Below are 17,456 nucleotides of genomic sequence, written 5' to 3' on the forward strand. Positions count from 1 at the left end.
AACAATTAAAAAAAAAACAATTAAAAAATAGGAAAAGAATTGACTAGACATTTCTCTAAAGAGGATATAAAAAGGCACACGAAAAGATGCTCAATATAATTAACTATTAGGGAAATGCAAATCAACACCACAATGAGATACCATTTCACTCCCACTGGATGGCTAGTGTTTTTAAAAAAAACAAAATTACAAGTGTTGGAGAGGATGTGGAGATATAGGAACACTCATTCATTGTTGGTAATATGAAATGTGTTGCTGCTCTGAAAGACAGTTTGACAGTTCCTCAAAGTTAGGTTTATAGAGAATTGCCATGCGACCAAGCACATACCCCAAAGATTTGAAAGCAGGGACTTGACAATATATTTGCACACCAATGTTCACAGTGGCATTATTCACAATTGCTAAAAGATGGAAGCAACCCAAGGTCCATCAATGGATGAATGGATAAATAAAATGTGGTATACACACAAATCTTTTTAAAGAATGAAGTGACACATGTAATAACATGGATGAAACCTGAAGATATCAAAGTTGAGAGAAATAAGCCAGACACAAAAGGACAAATATTGTTATGATCCCACTGATATGAAATAATTAGAATAAGTAAACTCATAGTCAATCTAGAATGAATATAGGTTACCAGGGGCTGGGGTGTGGGTAGGGAATGGGGAATTAATTCATGAATTGTAGAGTTTCTATTTGGGTTGATTGTAAAGTTTTGGTAATGGATGGTGGTAACGGTAGCACAACATTGTCAATGTAATTAACAGCACTGAATTATATATGTGAACAGGAGAAAGTTTAGGTTGTTACGTATGTTACGATAATAAAATTTAAAAAACCCCAAAACATAGGGCTGTACAACAGAAACAATGAACACTATTGTAAATGATGGACTACAGTTAATCATATAATTATAAAAATTTTCCTTTCATAAACTGTAATAAATGTACCACACTAATGTCAGGTGTTAATAGGGTGGTATATGGGAACTCAATACAGGTAATGATTGTATTTATATTCAGAATTTATATTTATCAGGTTATTTAAAAATCACTGATCTCAAATTATCCTGGGTTTTACCTTCAGCTCAACAATTTTTGTATAACTTAACAAATTCTCTGGTAAGTATATACAAAACTGCCTAATAAGCGAGATGCCACTATTATAAGACTAATGCAAAGTGTTAACGGGGAAAATTCCTTCTCTGTGTGAGATGGGGTATATGGGAACTCTGTACTTCCTGCTAGATTTTTCTGTAGACCTACCACTTCTCTAAATTTAAAAACAAAACAAAACACCCTAGTGAAGGCACTAATGGTCCTGATTTGTCATGTAACTGGGGAGAAAGAGAGTTGGTGCTATTTCCTCCTAGAAAGCACCACAATTTTGAAAGATAAAATTGTCTTAAGTACTTCTTTTATTTATAATCCTTCCAAATTAATCTGTTCTTCAACAACACTTCCCTTCTTTTTATACAGCATACTTATGTGTCCATATTGGAAATCAAATGTACATTACACCAAAGTTTATACCTTTAACAAGAACTTTTATTTCCTTATCCATTATTCATGAAATTAAATGCTCCTTTGCCTTCATAAAAAGTAATTTTACTTTCTCTTAATGATTCATTATTATCAAGAAGATGAACAGTTTTTATAAATTCTGCTGTAATGCAGTGATGCTTTCAAAGCCACTGAGCTATATGGGGCCACCTGTCCCAACCTTACTGTCTCCAGAGCCTGTGCTGTACTTTCAAAAAAGTTTCAATAATCCAGTTATTATCTTGATACCTCTCCTCCCTAGCTCAATCAAGCTTTTAATTTCGTAAGGCTGAGAAACTAGGCAACCAAACTTATTGAAATTATGTATTAATAATATGTTAATAAAGGCCAAACATCTTATTTTATGAACAAAGCTTACAAACTTCATTGCAGGATCTCTCTGTTTAGAGGCTTTCTTGGATTAATCACTTTACCTACAGCTGAATTCTAATGGGTCTCCCTCTTTATGAAAAAGCACACCATAAGCTGAGTGTTTTTGTTTTCCCTTTAAAGTTGTATCATTTTAAAACCACCTAATAAGTAGTACCTTAAAACAAAGAACAACTCACTTTGGGCTCTCTAACATCCTTATTTTTTGTTCTTTTTGTACTTCCAGTTAAAAGAACAGAAGGAAATCGGAGTTCTAGTTTTGCTTTCTCTATTCAGTATCTTTCTCAGTTCAGTAGTTACCCAGGTGGTCTAAAAAACTATTTTCTGATCTGAAGGATGAGGGCATTAAATCAGGTAGAGAAGCCATACAACTAATGAGCAACAAAGGTTGAACTATCCTGTATTTCTCTACTACTTTATAAGTTTCTTGAGTGTTCTTTTGATGATTGAAATATTGAGGTATAAAAAGAAGGCAGTATTAACCCCACTTTTTACATAAAAAGACCCTGCAGTTCAAAGAGGTTAAGTGTGACTTGCTGAGAGTCACACATTTAGTAACCAGTGGGGCTATGATAAACTGAAAAGTCTTTTCAATGGACCACAATGCCAATAAATCAAAAATGGATACGTAAAAGAAAAATGTGTCTAGAGGTAGAAAAACAAATTAATGCTTGTAGTCAGGCTTACCTTTTAAATAGGTGCGATGTATGGTACCATCTTCTTGTTGCCAGTCTGGGATACAGGGCAATTCATCCGATAACACACACCACTCAACTACGTATTTGTTTACAGATTCATTTGGAGCAGTCCATTCTACCCAAAGCAGATTATTTTTAGGGAATGCCTTAAGATCTGTGATGGGGTGAGTAGCTTAAAAAAAAAAAAAAGTTTGAATACAGATATAATAAACACTTAAAAATTTGAGGTTTTGATATTTTGTAGACATTTCTGTAACCATGTGATTTATCTTGCTATCAATTTTGATAGAATATAATATGCATTTTCATGATTAAAAGCACTTTTATTATCCTCGGCATATAAGGAAGCTAAATATTTTGAAACCTAAATTCTTGCTTTCCTAAAATGCTACAAATGTTTTGTATATATGTTTGTATTAAGTTTTGTGTAAATAAGTTTGGTTTAAAAAAACAAGTGATCAGAAAATGCTATAAAAGAATTAAGTAGTTTATTGCAAAGCTCAAGTGAGTTATGTGGTGATAGAAAAGATTATTTGGTTGCTACTTCATTTCTAAAAATACGATCATCCTTATTACTGAGGAAATGGTCTCAGACAACTTGTGTTTTTTTACAGGAGCCCTCTCCTATCTAACTATCCTCTTTCATCCCTGAGCCAGGCTCTGTCTCACAGACACAAACCTTGGAAATCACAGGCAGGAATAGTTAAAGCCGACGCATCTGATCTGCCAACCAGATTTCTTGCTGTCAGAGTTGCTATAAAGCGATCGTTTGTGAGGTTTACTGTCAGTTTTGTGTCATTAACTAGATATTTTTGTAAATACGATTTCCATCTTGTGAGAGTCACTTCATAATCCAAGATTTTTCCATTGGCTTCAAAAGGAGGCAATGTCTGTAATAATAAAAGTTTATTTGAAAATTTTATTTTATAAATCTTGAATAAATTTAACCAGATTTTCTTTGATTTTACTACTCTCACTACTATGTCAAACATTTAATTAGAAGGGACTGGCAACATCGTTTTGAACTGAATACTAAAGTGAAACTTCTACATGCTGAATAAAGAGTACAAGCATGACCTACTAAAAGAGAGGAAATAGTTAGGTTTTAGTTCTTAATTCTGATATCCAATCTGCACTGTGGGTATGTGGATGCAAATTATTTTATGCCTTTATTGAGTACTTTTCTCTCTGTACCATCTACTCATGGGCACGTTTATGGAGTGCCAACAATTTTATATTTCCTATTATCAACATACATTATGTTGTTCTTCAGGTCTAAAAGACCAATTACTCAAAACCTCTATAAATCATTTTTTATGAGACACTCTGAAAATTCAATAAAGTATAAAACAAGGTCTCTCTTCTTATAGAATTTATACTTTCATAGAACTGTGCTGATATACCTATGAAGTACTTACTGCCTGCAGTTTATGAACCTGACTTCTACGTAGTATACATAAAGTTTTTACTGTTTCTATTTATTGAAAAGCAGTTATCAAGAGCTTTACTAAAATGAATGAAAAGATAAGTTTTGGGGAAAAAACCCCACTCCTAATATAAACGTGATTTTTTTTTTTTTTTTTTTTTTTTTTTTACCTTCCATATGAGTTGAATAGATCTATAACCATGAGTATGGGATGGATCTATCTTATACCAGAAACTCGGTGCCTTGGACGGTCCTAAAGAAAAGGCAAACAATTATTTTAACAGTAAAATAAAATCCTAGAAATTTTTACTTTGTTCTTAATATTTTTGCCTTTCAATTGCAGTAGTATCTCTACTGCATGATATGCCTTAGGCCTTCCTTTAGTTGAGGGCAATAGTTTGATGTTTAGATTGTACTGGAACTCTTTTCTAACCTCAAAATTATGAGATTACAAATACATCCTAAGCAATAACCAAAGAATGCATCACTATTTATTTCTTTGTGCTGAATATCAAACTGAAAAATCCTATTTAAATAAATGCTTAAAATCCCAAAATGTATATATATAAGAATATAAAACAAATTAAAATAAATGGAATAAATGTAGTATAAATTTATTACTTTATATTGGGATGATTCAGAATAAACAGGACATAATAAAAGCAATTCACAGGATTGTTAGAATAATCACCAACCATATGAAAAGCACTTTGTAAAATATGGTGTCAAACACTAGTAAATAGGTTTTAAAAATTTTTGTAGTATAACCTGGTATTTCAAAATTTTTATAAATATAATAAAATATGGTATTCAATAGAAGAAAAATGGATTTGAATGAAAACCAAGAAGTGATGTGCTGACCATGAAGAGGCAATAATAGAGGACAAAACAAAGAAAGGAGGAAAGGCAGACCAAGAAGGATGGAGGAAAAGCTTCTGGTACAGAAGAAACATACAGAAGTACAGTGCAGCACCCAAATGGAAGAACATAAAATTATAAAGAAAATTTAATAGCCATAAATATTTCCTAACTATATAGAGAAACTAGAGGCTATAATACAATTCACCAGAAGACAAGGTCTCCCTTCTTATAGAATTTATACTTTCATAGAACTGTGCTGATACACCTATGAAGTACTGTCTGCAGTTTATGAACCTGACTTCTACATAGCATACATAAAGTTTTTACTGTTTCTATTTATTAAAAAATAGTTATCAAGAGCTTTACTAAAATGAAAGAAAATGTAAGTTTTGGGAAAAAATACACAGATTATGCAACCTCTCCCCAGAAAGATACACACAGGCACTAACCATGATATTTGAGCGACATTTTAAACTATTTCATGAACTCTTCCCAAATTGATCTGTGTACTTTTCTAAAAGGCCTATGAACCCCAGTACTTCCAGAATCCCACAACTCCTGGCCCAAACAAACGAACCTGGCTGAGAACCACGCCCACCCCCCACCCCCAACCAGCAATAGCAGAATTGCTTTCTATTCTGATATTTATGAGAATGGGAGAAAATTCTTAGGAGAGAAGGGTGTTTTTCTACCTTTGACATTCTCAATTCAGGTAACCATCTATACCTCTAGTACAGTTGGTAAACAGATATTGGTGGTAGAGGTAGTTTTTAAGCCATGGCTGCTACAATTGAGACTATAAAGGTAAAACTGTAATAAGCAAAATTCAAATAGAAAAAAAATCCATATGTCATAGGATTTTCTTGAAGGCTACATAAGAAATTAGTAACATTAGCTGCTTTGGAGGGTATCTTACTTTAGACTGTACCCTTATGTGCCTTTTGGATTGTATACTATATGCATATTATCGGGGGGGGGGGGGTGAAAACAAACCAACCAATAACGAAAATTCCAGGATCAACCCTTTCCCAGATGCCTATCAAGTGTTAGGAGAAGAAAACAAATAAAAGCCATAGTACAAATTTCTTTTTGATAGTGAGGGTCTAAGGTTTTTTTTTTACTAGATGATGTGATTATAATGATTTAGGATATCTCTGGTTAAGGATATCTCTGAGCCACTCTCCTTTAATAAAATATTCTAGACTCATCAATCTTTAAGTAACTCAGTAGTTTTCTGACGGTATCTAAGACACCCATTCCAGGATAATTTCCTTTAATTAGGCATCAAATAGATTTATGCTACCAATAACGCATCTTAAATTTTACATTCTGATGCCTTAAAAAAACAAAAGTATATAGTATTATAGTTTGAATAAAATGATCACAAAATAAGAAATATTGACTTCTACTCTAAGATCAACATTACTGAAACCAAACATGAGTAATTCACAGTCAGAATTCCAACAGCTTTATTTCTTCATATACTGAATTTACTTACTATCTTCATATGTGATCCCACTTGCTTCTTCACTCCAGTCACTCCAGAATCCCTTACCATCTCCCTTCATACAACGAATCCTAAACACATATTCTGTAAAAGGTTTAAGGTCCTGGATAGTGAATGAAGATCGTGTGGATGCTGTATCTTCAGGAGGAATCTGAAAATAAAAATCAACCAGCACAAAAAACCAATGGTATTTATTGTAAGTGTTCTAAATTGCATAAGATAATAAATTAACCAATCTCAAGCTCTAAAATGCAAGTCAAAAGGCAGTAAAAATCAATAAAGAAATAGGTTTGAGAAATACAGGAACTATCTATGAACCTTCCTTTCTTTTTTCTTTCTTCTATGGGGCCTGTAACACTCAAGGTCTCAGCAAGAAAAAGATGGCACACTCCAGTCAGAAGAAAACGATGGTACATTCCAGACGGAATTAATTCAAGAAGGGTTTAGTACAGGGACTCTAGGCAGAGTTTAGGCAAACCTCATTAGATAGTACAATCATAGTTACTCAAGGGCTAGTAACAGCAGGGAGCTGTTACCACCTGTATGCCCAAAGGGATAACGGGAGGTACCAGAACCTGGAAGAAGAGGATCAGATAGAGATGGCTGCCTTGATAGATGCAGTGACTTGCAGTTGAGACACAGGCAGCTCCAGACAAGGAGCAGGGAAATTAAATATGCTGACCTCATTCTCTTCTATCCTTCCTCTCTAATGTCAGGTCCCTCTCCTCCAAACTCACCAGAAAGCTAGAGCCAATAGGAACCCACTAATGAAATCCACAGAGCTAAGCATCCTAAGACAAATAATAGGGTGGAGAAGAATAGAATGTGGAACTAGACAGGCAAAAGGAAGATATCCAGCCCAATCAAGAAAAACAAAAGCTATCATAGCAGACAACCTTGAAGTTCAGGAAAAAAGAGACTAGATAAATAACTCTGGTTCTTTCCAATACCTCCTAATACTTCGAGGTTTCAGTATTGGATACAAAATAGGAAGCAGTCTTTTTTGTAGCACTGGATTAAGATTTATGATACTAAAAAATGTATTTTGAAGAGTTCAGATGCATATCCTCTGTGTAGATCATGAAGCATTAATCCAATTTTGATTTGTTGCTTTTTCTTATTGTACTGTGAGCCCTTTGGTTAAGCAGAATGGAGGACAGAAGTAAGTTCAAAGGCTCTATTCTCTTATTGCAACAAAAGAAACAAAAGCAAAAGCATTCTGTTAGTGATAAATGGGGTCATAACAAAGAATAGTATGGGTACCTCAATGCTATGATGTTGGCCTTTTGGAAAGATCCAAGTATTTCTTTTGCTAATGGTGTCATTTTTGGACTCACCATTCTAATTATTTAATATCTTTTCCCTCCAGTCTTACAAGTTCTGCACTAATTCCTTCTACCTAAAGGGTTGACAAACTTTTTCTTTAAAAGACTAGATAATAAATATTTTAGGCTTGTGGACCAGATAGTCTCTGTTGCAAGTACTCAACTCAACTTTGCCAATGTAGCATGCAACGCCACAGACAGTACCTAAACAAATGGATGCGGCTGTGTTCCAATAAAAATGTATTTACAAAAATGAGAGGGGAGCTGAATTTGCTCTACCTTATTCATATAATTTCTTTTTTTGGTCCTCTACTAATTTGCTTCTTACATCTTGTGTTCCTTTGATCTCCCATCAAAAATGCTATTCCCTATCACCGTAGAGCTCTTCCATATTTCACTTAAAGGCTACTGTATACAGGAAAGCTATAATTTCTATCTGGGGTTGTCATGTTTGTCTTTGCTTGAAATAAAGATCCAGAAGAGATCTTAAAGATGATATTCACATAACCAGAAACTTAAAGACACTGGGAAAATGATTTGAGACTTTTTAAGTTAGAATCTCTGTAAGAAAGATTATTTGAATAACAGTATTTTTCAATTTACCTGGCTCCAGGTTGAGGCATCTTTGGTCTTATATTGAATGTTATACTTCAGTCCTGTAAAAGTCTCAATATTTGAGTTGATCCATGTCAATTTTAAGATACTAGACAGTTCCTCTGAGTTGGTAACTGATAAATCATGTGGTGGATTAGGTTTCACTGAAGAATAAAATAAGTCCTGATGTTTACCATGTTTTTTTACAACTTCATACACAAACTCTGTATATTTTTCTTTATATCATAGTATTCATTTAGCCTCACCAAATGAACTGATTTCTCTGAAAGCAATGCTACACCATAGTTTCTAAAGAAACTTATAGTTTATTACGTTTGTTTATTACATTTGCCACTTTATTACATTTGTTAATCTTTTCAGGTTCAGATATCAAATATCTATCAAAAAAGACAAATGTTAATGATGTACAAAGTTCTAAAAGAGAATAAAATTGGAACATGTATATTATGATTACAATGCTGTAAAATGTCTGAGAATTGGACAAATACCAGGAAATAACATTCGAAATGAAAACAGCTGTTAGCACAGTGGGGCCTATATCTTTCAAAATTATTTTTAATATGGTGGATAAAATGATTTTGTAAATATAACTAAAACAATTAAATTGTTTGTTTCTATAGTAACTAAAATCTGAAAACAATTTTACTTTATAAGCCAATGTACATTCTAATAAATTCCCAAATTCAGGTTTATAATTACCTTTATCTAAAGGATCAAAATTGATATGATCTGATGTAACCTTCCCAAGGGCATTCTCTGCTTCTACCCAGACTTCAATGTTGACAAAATACACAGGAGAATAATCAACAGTGCATGAATTGGGGGTGTCATGTTTCGTTTTACAATCAGCAAACTTCTCTGTTGCCCTAAGTAAAAAAATAGAAGAATCAGCCATTAAAAATAGATTTGAAAAAATTAGAGGGAGAAAAGTCATTTGAAAGGTTTTGATGAGACCCAAATTGTTGTACCAAAGTTTTAAATAAATTGTTGATCACTAAAAACAAGTAATACTTCTTAAAAATTAACTTACCATTATTTAAAACTGAGTTTGACATATATCTTAAGACAAAATTATTTTCAAATCTTTATCTTAAAAATATTGCATGTGAGACTTTTATGTTATTCCCACTCACCACTCTCCCCAAATTATTTTTGTCTATTTCTTTGTGTTTCTAGTACTGTTTATTCCCTTCCTGAAACAGAATCCTTATTGTACCGGAAACGCCTTTCTTTAAGCACAATATGTTAGGAGGTAACAGGAGGATGGGGATAAGAATTTCCATTACCCACAAAATTCCTTCAGCCTCTTTCTAAGTCAAACCCACCCCACATAGGCAATCACTGTTTTTATTTCTATCACCACAGAAAGTGATATTTCTGTATTTATTCATAAGTGTATAAATTACACATCAATTAAAAATACTTATACATACACACTGTTAAAAATGGAAAAATACACCACACCCTGATCAAGACTTCAGAGTGAGATGCTTCAGGACTCTGTCCTCCCACAGAAGATAGACCAAGAAGGCAGAAGGAAAAAATTGGAATAAAGATTGTAAGACTTATATCAATATTAAGTTTCTTCAACTTGATAACTGCACTTAAGGTGGCTACATAAGTGAATATCCCTGTTCTTAAAAATATACATGGCAGTATTAAGTGTTCAAGGAGCGTGATGCATACAACCTACACTCAAGTGTTCAGAAAATGGACTGAAAAATAGACATACAGACAGACAGGTAGACAGATAGATGCATAGATGTAGACAGATTGATAGGTACACAGAATGATATCGCAAATGTGGCACAATGTTAAATTAAATCGGTGGAGGCAAGAAGATGGCAGTGCTGGGGGAACCTGAGTGGCTGGAGAGAGGTATTTGTTGAGCAATTTAATTGTTGGAAAAACTACAAAGGACTGGAGAAGTACCATCACAAAAACTTCAGGCTTTATTATAAAGAGTCCCTCAAAGTGAGTTCTACAAGCCTGTAAGAGAGGTTTATGAACATGTCTACGAAACAGTGGATATCAGTAGCAGTCCTGAAGTGAGAACTAATGCAACTGCAAAGGCTACAGACGCTGTATTTGCTGCCAATGAAGGACATTCTCATCCTTGAGTGGTTGAGCTACCAAAAACAGAAGAGGGCCTTGGATTCAATATCATGGGAGGGAAAGAACAAAACTCTCTCATCTATATATCTCGAATAATTCCAGGTAGTATTGCTGATAGTCATGGGTGCCTCAAACAAAGAGACCAACTCCTTTCCGCTAATGGAGTGAGCGCTGAAGGAGAATATCATGAAAAAGCTGGAGAGCTGCTAAAAGCAGCTCAAGGAAAGGTTAAATTAGTAGTATGATATACACCCAAAGTCTTAGAAGAAATGGAGTCACGATTTGAAAAAATGAGATCAGCTAACGCAGGCAACAGATCTAATGCAGTTCAAAACTTTATATTCTATTTCGCTTTTAGCTAGACAAGGTTTACTTGTCTGCTATGTCAATGATTGTAAAAACAAAAACTTCCCATGAAATTCTCCTTGCTATTTTAAAATACCTATTTTAACATCATGTATGGTTCCAGAGATGCATCACATTTTTCTGACAAGATTAAGTAAAAGGTGATGAGGGCAATTCTGTCCTGCTGTTTTTACAAGCCTTTTTCAAATGCAGATTTTGTCATAAAATTGTTATTGATTTTTAAAAATGCTTTTTTAGTATTAAAATATACTTTTACATTCTTAATCTTTTTTAAAAAAAGCTTTCTTCATTTGGCTGCTTATTTAAAAATAACAGTTCTCCCAATTCCTTTTTTTGCTTACTGTATTGTTTTTCACCTCGAAATTTCTTTCCAGTTCTCTGAGAAATTAAACATACACTCTCAGCTACAGAAGTTCGTTACACTGTCAATGTTAACATCACTGCTGCATTTTGTACTTTTGAAAACACAAGTAATGTATCTAACGAATGGTAAATCATAACTAAGCACAGTGGAAGTTTTTTATGTGTTTCTTTCATAAAGTTTCAGCAGTGATGCAAGAGAAAGTCATTTGACTATTAGCATTCCTGATTACATCCTTTTCTATTTATATTCAATAATATATAATAAATTACAAGTGCAAAAACAGGTTCAAATTTCATCTTTTACAAATTTTTAAAATGCTATTCATTTTTATTTAAATATATTTCTTATATTTTGTTTCTTTCATTCCTAGAGATGAGCCAGTTAGTTTGTAGTGGGAAATAGCAGAAGTGAAGGTTATACCTTTAACCTTACTAGCCTTGGGAGTTACACACTCTTACCAGTTCAATTTAAAGGCACGATTTTAAATAGGAAGAAGAGAGGAGGATATATTCAAGATGTGTAGAAAGTATGAGGGTGATGTATTCATAAGAATCTGCAGACTACTTGTCAAAATGAGCAGGAACTAATTCATATTAAATTACTGGATTTAGAGAATGTGATCTTTGTTTACAATTCAAATTATGAAGGGAATTTTGAAAGGATTCTTTCTCTTGTCCACTGGATGTGACTGTTTTACTGAAAGGCAGCTATTAGTGTATGACTGACTGAACTTTTTCAAGGCTGAAATTAGAGTTCAGGTTCATTTTCAGTCAGATCTTTCATAACTTATACGAGAATTTGTACATTAAAAAAAAAACAAAAACAAAACAAGTGACAAATCCTCGAAAGAAGACAATGAATTGGAAGAAATGGGATGGAATTTGACATAATTATCTACCCTGTATAAAAACTGGGCATTTCTAACTTTCCTTCAGGAAGACTAGAATAGAAATGTATACCTTTTCTGCACGTTTGTGGGCACCGTGAGTCTTAAAAGATTATTCCAGTTTCTAAAGATTTCCAAAGTAAGAAGTCAGTGAGCATTCTTATTTATCATTTAGGTATTGAACACTGGATTGCATGGCTGAATGCATCTTTAGTACACTACAAAATGTGCTTATTATTGATAGGATCATGTTGTAAAATGTATATTTTCAAAATTAATTGATGTTTTTAAAATGATGAGACCAAAGTACAGTAGAAGAATTATGGACTTATTTTATTTAATTGTAAAATTATTAAAGGTATTTGTTGTAGAGCTTTATATATATGTTAAAGAGAGGTATTGGTGCATATAAAAACAGTAATGTTATTGTTATGCTTGTATTCTTGCATTACAGGGTAACGAAGCCCTGAAGAAATCTTATTTAGTATAGCTACAGCTCCAATAGCTTTTAAAGGCATGTCAACATTTCATTATAAATTATAACTTCCTGGTTCAGTATCTCAGCAGTTTCAGAACTTTCAGCCAAGTTAAATCATTTTTGGTGCTGAAATTTAGTAAACTGAGTAAGCTATTTTTTTCCTTCTACAGTAATCCACAGTCTGTTCTTTGTGTAGGCTGGCACCTATTTGTAATTTTTGAAATAAGGACAGCTTAAAGGAGCCAAATACAGTAGTTTCTCTTGCTACTGCTGACCATGAGTAGCAGTACTTTTCATTAATGCAGTTTTCACAGTGTATCCCAGAATTTTAAGTCTTGGTCATAGAAAAATTCAGTTATTCAGTGGCAAGGATATACAGTAGTTGTCTAGTATACAGAGAAAATGAAGGCAGTTTTGGTCTTGTAAATGTATGATTCATGAACATAACTAGGCATATAGTAAGTATATAACAGGTGATTTATAAAGTTACAAATATAAATTGTCTTCTCAATTTCCTTCTATTTTCTTGATATTGCAAAATGAGGTGACTCAGTGGTTTTCAAACTTGGATACATAATAGAACACCCTGCAGAGCTTTAAAAAAATATTGATACCTGGGTCCCATCCCACACCAACTAAATCAAAATATCTGAGAGTGGAGCCCTGGCATTTATTTTTGTTAATCTTTCCAGGTGGTTCCAATGGATATCTAGGGTTGAAAACCTCTAGTTTCCCCCTTTATAAAATACTCTTGTTACACTTGGCTCTGTTTGAAAGTATCAGAATAATTCAATTTGCAGCTATTGTAATGAATGATTATATTTCTTAGTAATTTCTTTAGGAATAAAAGGTACAGATGTTCCTTATCTGGAAATAATTACAGTCTACCTTCATTTTCTATTTTAAAAGAAAATTTGCCAGTAGATTAAATGTAAAATTATCAAGTCTGGCACCTTTCTGCTCCCCTTACTTTTAAAACTTACAAAAATAAATATTATTTGAAAAAGCATGTTTAAAAATGCAAATGAGAAATAGTATCATCGGTAATTACCTACTTTCATATACAGCCATTGCATCTGTTGGTGTAATACTAGAGTATAGTGGCCTAGTTCTTTGGGGTTTGATGATTCAGGCGTGCTTTTTAAAAAATAATTTTCCTTCTCCTTTAAATTTTTAAATCATTTTGCTCAAGTATTTAAGTAGTTTAGCTCAAGTACCTTGTTTACAATTAAAATGGATAGCATAGCATTTAATAGAAGAAATGGTTATGACTTCCCTGAAAAGAATGTCGGTATGACTTGGTGTAGCTTTAAGAGAATACATGTGAATATTTTATGATGTGGAAAGATCATTGAAATACCAAGGACTTTGGTAACTGTATTTCCTGAACAAATGTATGACTATGAATTTTCTAACATATTTTGTTGTCATTTCCTCTGCTAAGCTAACTTTCTGTTGCCAAAAATTTCATTGAAATTGTTTCTTCAGAGATCAAAAAAAAAAAAAAAATTAAATTGGTGGATCTGAGTATCTGGTGGGATAGGGGTATGTTGGAGTTCCCTTTATGGTATTTGTATTATTTTTATGCCTGCCCTATCAGTTCGAAAGTATTTCAAAATAAACAGTTTTTGTTAAAAAAAAAAAAAAAAGAATTAAAAAAAAATTTTTTTTTACAGGAAACCTATGATAGAAGAGAAGTATAAAACCTGAACTTTTCTGAATATACCCTGTTTTGTAGATTTGACTTTTTGGATTAATTTATTATTTTAAATAATTATTTAAAAAATAATTTCTAAAGATCAATAGCAACACGAGATATATGAGTCCATATACTGAGTTGGTGGTATAAGCACACAGAACGGGACTATCACAGGTGACTCTAAAACATAGAAATATGACTATACATCCTTAGTGAAGGAAACAAAAATCTTAAAATTAGCTTTGTTAATCATTTTAATTGGTGCTAATATTGGCCTTGTTCTACTGCTATTGTGTTTACTGTGAGAATAAAGCAAATGGATCATTTTGTTGGTGTTTTGGGGAATGAGAGTTTTCAGCCTAGAAGAAAAGAAAAGTATATGTAAAACAGATTTGATTACGGAAAAATCTCCAGTTAAACTTGAAATATCAGTATGAATTCATGATGCATTTTTATCTTTAAAAACAAACAAACAAACAACAAAAACATTTCCCAGCTCTTTCCATGGAAAAGAGCTAGAAACAATGACAACACAAAAGCAATGAGTCTCCTAGCATCCAGATTTCAGTCTCCTAATATTTCACACTAAATTGAACCAGGACTCCTTCGGAAATGGTTGATTCTAGGCCTGGGGTAGGGAATGTATAAGATAAAGCTGGGAAATCATGGCCCATCAGAAATCAAGGAAACTAGTATTAAAGACTAATGAAGTTGTGTCAAAAGGATGCAGGAGCCAACCTGAATAAGCTCCCACTGGCCAAAGATGGGACAATTTAAGCATCAATAAAAACAATAACTGTTATTGATTGAAACCCATTAAATATATTTAAATGTGAATTCCTTTAAATCCATTATTCACATTTGGAGGATGCCAGGAAATGAATTCCCTATATAACTGGTTAATAAAGGGAAAATATTAACATAATTTTGCCTTTTTTATATGAACTGTATGTATCTCTGTAACCAACAATTGACGAAGGCAAGTTTTCTTCAGAATTTTAGCTAAAAATCTTTTTAAAAGAAAAGATAGACTACTACTTTCTAACTCAAACAAATAATGACAATTGCTGACTGCTCAAACCTTTAGGTCAAAAACTAATGAGAAGCAACACGTGGTTAAATCTCAGAAACATTCTGATGACTCATAAAAGCCTTTCACAAAAACGTACAGACTGTATTGATTCCATTTATATGGCATTCTGGAACAGGCAAAAATAATTTAAGGTGAAGAAAATCAGATGAGTAGCTGCATTATGGGGGTGGGGTAGTGGCTAGAATTAACTGGGAAGGGGCAAGAGGAAACTTTCTGGGGGTGCGGATAATGTTCTACGTCTCGAAAAGAGTTACACAGGCATATGCAGTTGTCAAAACTCACAGTCTATGCATTTCACTATATGTAAATGTTACCTAAAGATACCCAAAACAACCTGTAAAAAAAATACTGAATTCTACTTAATGGTATAAATGATGATGTGTTTAGGAGTAAGTATACTAATGACTGTAACTCATTTTGAAATGCATAAAAAGAAAAGATGGATTGATGGAGAGAAGAAGTACAGATAGATACATATGTGATAACACAAATACAGTAAAATGTTAACTGTAGAATCTAGGTGGTGTGTGTGTGTGTGTGTGTGTGTGTGTGTGTGTGTGTGTGTGTGTGTGTATGGGTTCACTATGAAATTCTTTCAACTTCTCTTCAGGTTTGGAAAACCCCCACCTCCCCTAAACCCAAAAAACTAATGGGAGATTTTATAATGAATGGATCAGGTTGACAACAAGTGAAACCACTGTTCAATCTTAATATCAGAGAAAGAAAAACAATCAGACATTCTGTGGTCTCTGATTAAAGTACACATCACTCCTGTGAAGTCTTTTTTTTGGGAGGGTGGGGGGATCAAGCCCAAATCTTGTCTAGTCTCTAGATCTAATAGCAATTTTTAGGAAATAAAGGGACAAAGAAATATATTAAACAATGTATAACATGTAACAGTTTACTTTAATAACTAAATCCCAAGGAAAAGAAAGAAGAGACTTTAAGAAACTTACAAAATGTATCATCAATTTGCAATGTATGGAGCTTATTTGTATCCTAATCTGAGCAAATGCAAAACATATATATATGCGATAACAGGGGAAACTTGAACATTAACTGAATACTCAATGATGTTCAAGTTTTAAAAACTGTATTTTGTTGTAATAATGGTGTTGTGATTATGTTTAAAAAGAGTCTTTAAATGTACTGAAATATTTATGGTTGAAATGATACAATGTCTGGGATCTTCTTCAAAACAATCTGGGCCGGGATATATATGAAACAAGACTGGCAATGAGAGGACATTTGTTGAAGCTGGATGGTGGGTACATGGGGATTTATTATACCATTCTTTCTATGTTTATATATGTTTGAAATGTTTCAAAATAAAAAGTTTAATAAAATGTTTAAAAATTTGCATTTGATAATACTATCTGACAAAATAAAAACTCCAACACAAATGACTAATTTAATAAATCCAACATAAAATAAACTTAAAGTAACTTACCACTCAGATTTTAAAGTGAAGTTTGTTTCCAGGTATGTTTCCCTTCCAGGATCCCACTGACACATCATTTTCTTCCCTTCATTCACAATGCAACTCAAATTTTTAGGTTTTTCTGGAAGCACTAAAACAAAATAATTAGCATTTTCAAAAAGCTTTATATGCCACAAAGAATATACACTTTATATACCATGCAAGACATTTACAACCTAAATTAGACAGTAAAAACAGACCCGGGCAAAAAATATGGACATAATAAAACAATGGTGACTAAAAAGTTGATTTCTTTTCTATTTAAACTCTTTTATACATGTTCTATCATAATTGTTACTAATTAGATTCTTTCTCTTTAATTTTCTACATAGAATCAACTTTCATTTATAACTGGATGATAACATCAATGATTTCTCCATTAAGCTTATTTTAAAAAGTGATACATATGTGATAAGCAGCAATTAAGCAAAAATGACTAATTATATTTCTCCTCTTCCTACTGCCTTCCCAAACTCTGTTGGAAGAGCAAATGCTAAAACTGTAAAGTTTGGATGATCCTCAGATTCAATAACCTACTTTTGGATCATAGAAAGCTTACATATATTTACCTTGAGGTACAAGAAGGATTTTCCTTAGTACTTATTTACC

General features: G+C 32.9%; 1 protein-coding gene and 1 pseudogene across 2 annotated transcripts in view; one reads left to right on the forward strand and one right to left on the reverse strand.

The window, feature by feature from the left end:
* Positions 1 to 17,456, reverse strand: part of IL6ST (interleukin 6 signal transducer) — a 70,935-nt gene that overhangs the window by 30,975 nt on the left and 22,504 nt on the right. The window contains exons 4-10 of one of the 2 annotated variants that reach the window (XM_037799072.1): positions 16,818 to 16,938; positions 9,066 to 9,232; positions 8,355 to 8,509; positions 6,418 to 6,577; positions 4,229 to 4,311; positions 3,312 to 3,522; positions 2,622 to 2,804 (exon numbers count right to left, since the gene is read on the reverse strand). In XM_037799072.1, the coding sequence (XP_037655000.1) occupies positions 2,622 to 2,804; positions 3,312 to 3,522; positions 4,229 to 4,311; positions 6,418 to 6,577; positions 8,355 to 8,509; positions 9,066 to 9,232; positions 16,818 to 16,938 (1,080 nt within the window). Of the gene's footprint in view, positions 1 to 2,621; positions 2,805 to 3,311; positions 3,523 to 4,228; positions 4,312 to 5,916; positions 5,967 to 6,417; positions 6,578 to 8,354; positions 8,510 to 9,065; positions 9,233 to 16,817; positions 16,939 to 17,456 lie in introns of those variants that run through there. The other variant, XM_037799073.1, reaches the window with a different exon arrangement.
* Positions 10,208 to 10,843, forward strand: LOC119506523 (annotated as a pseudogene).

The sequence above is a fragment of the Choloepus didactylus genome, chromosome 11 (genome assembly GCF_015220235.1).
Source record: "Choloepus didactylus isolate mChoDid1 chromosome 11, mChoDid1.pri, whole genome shotgun sequence".
NCBI lineage: Eukaryota > Metazoa > Chordata > Mammalia > Pilosa > Megalonychidae > Choloepus > Choloepus didactylus.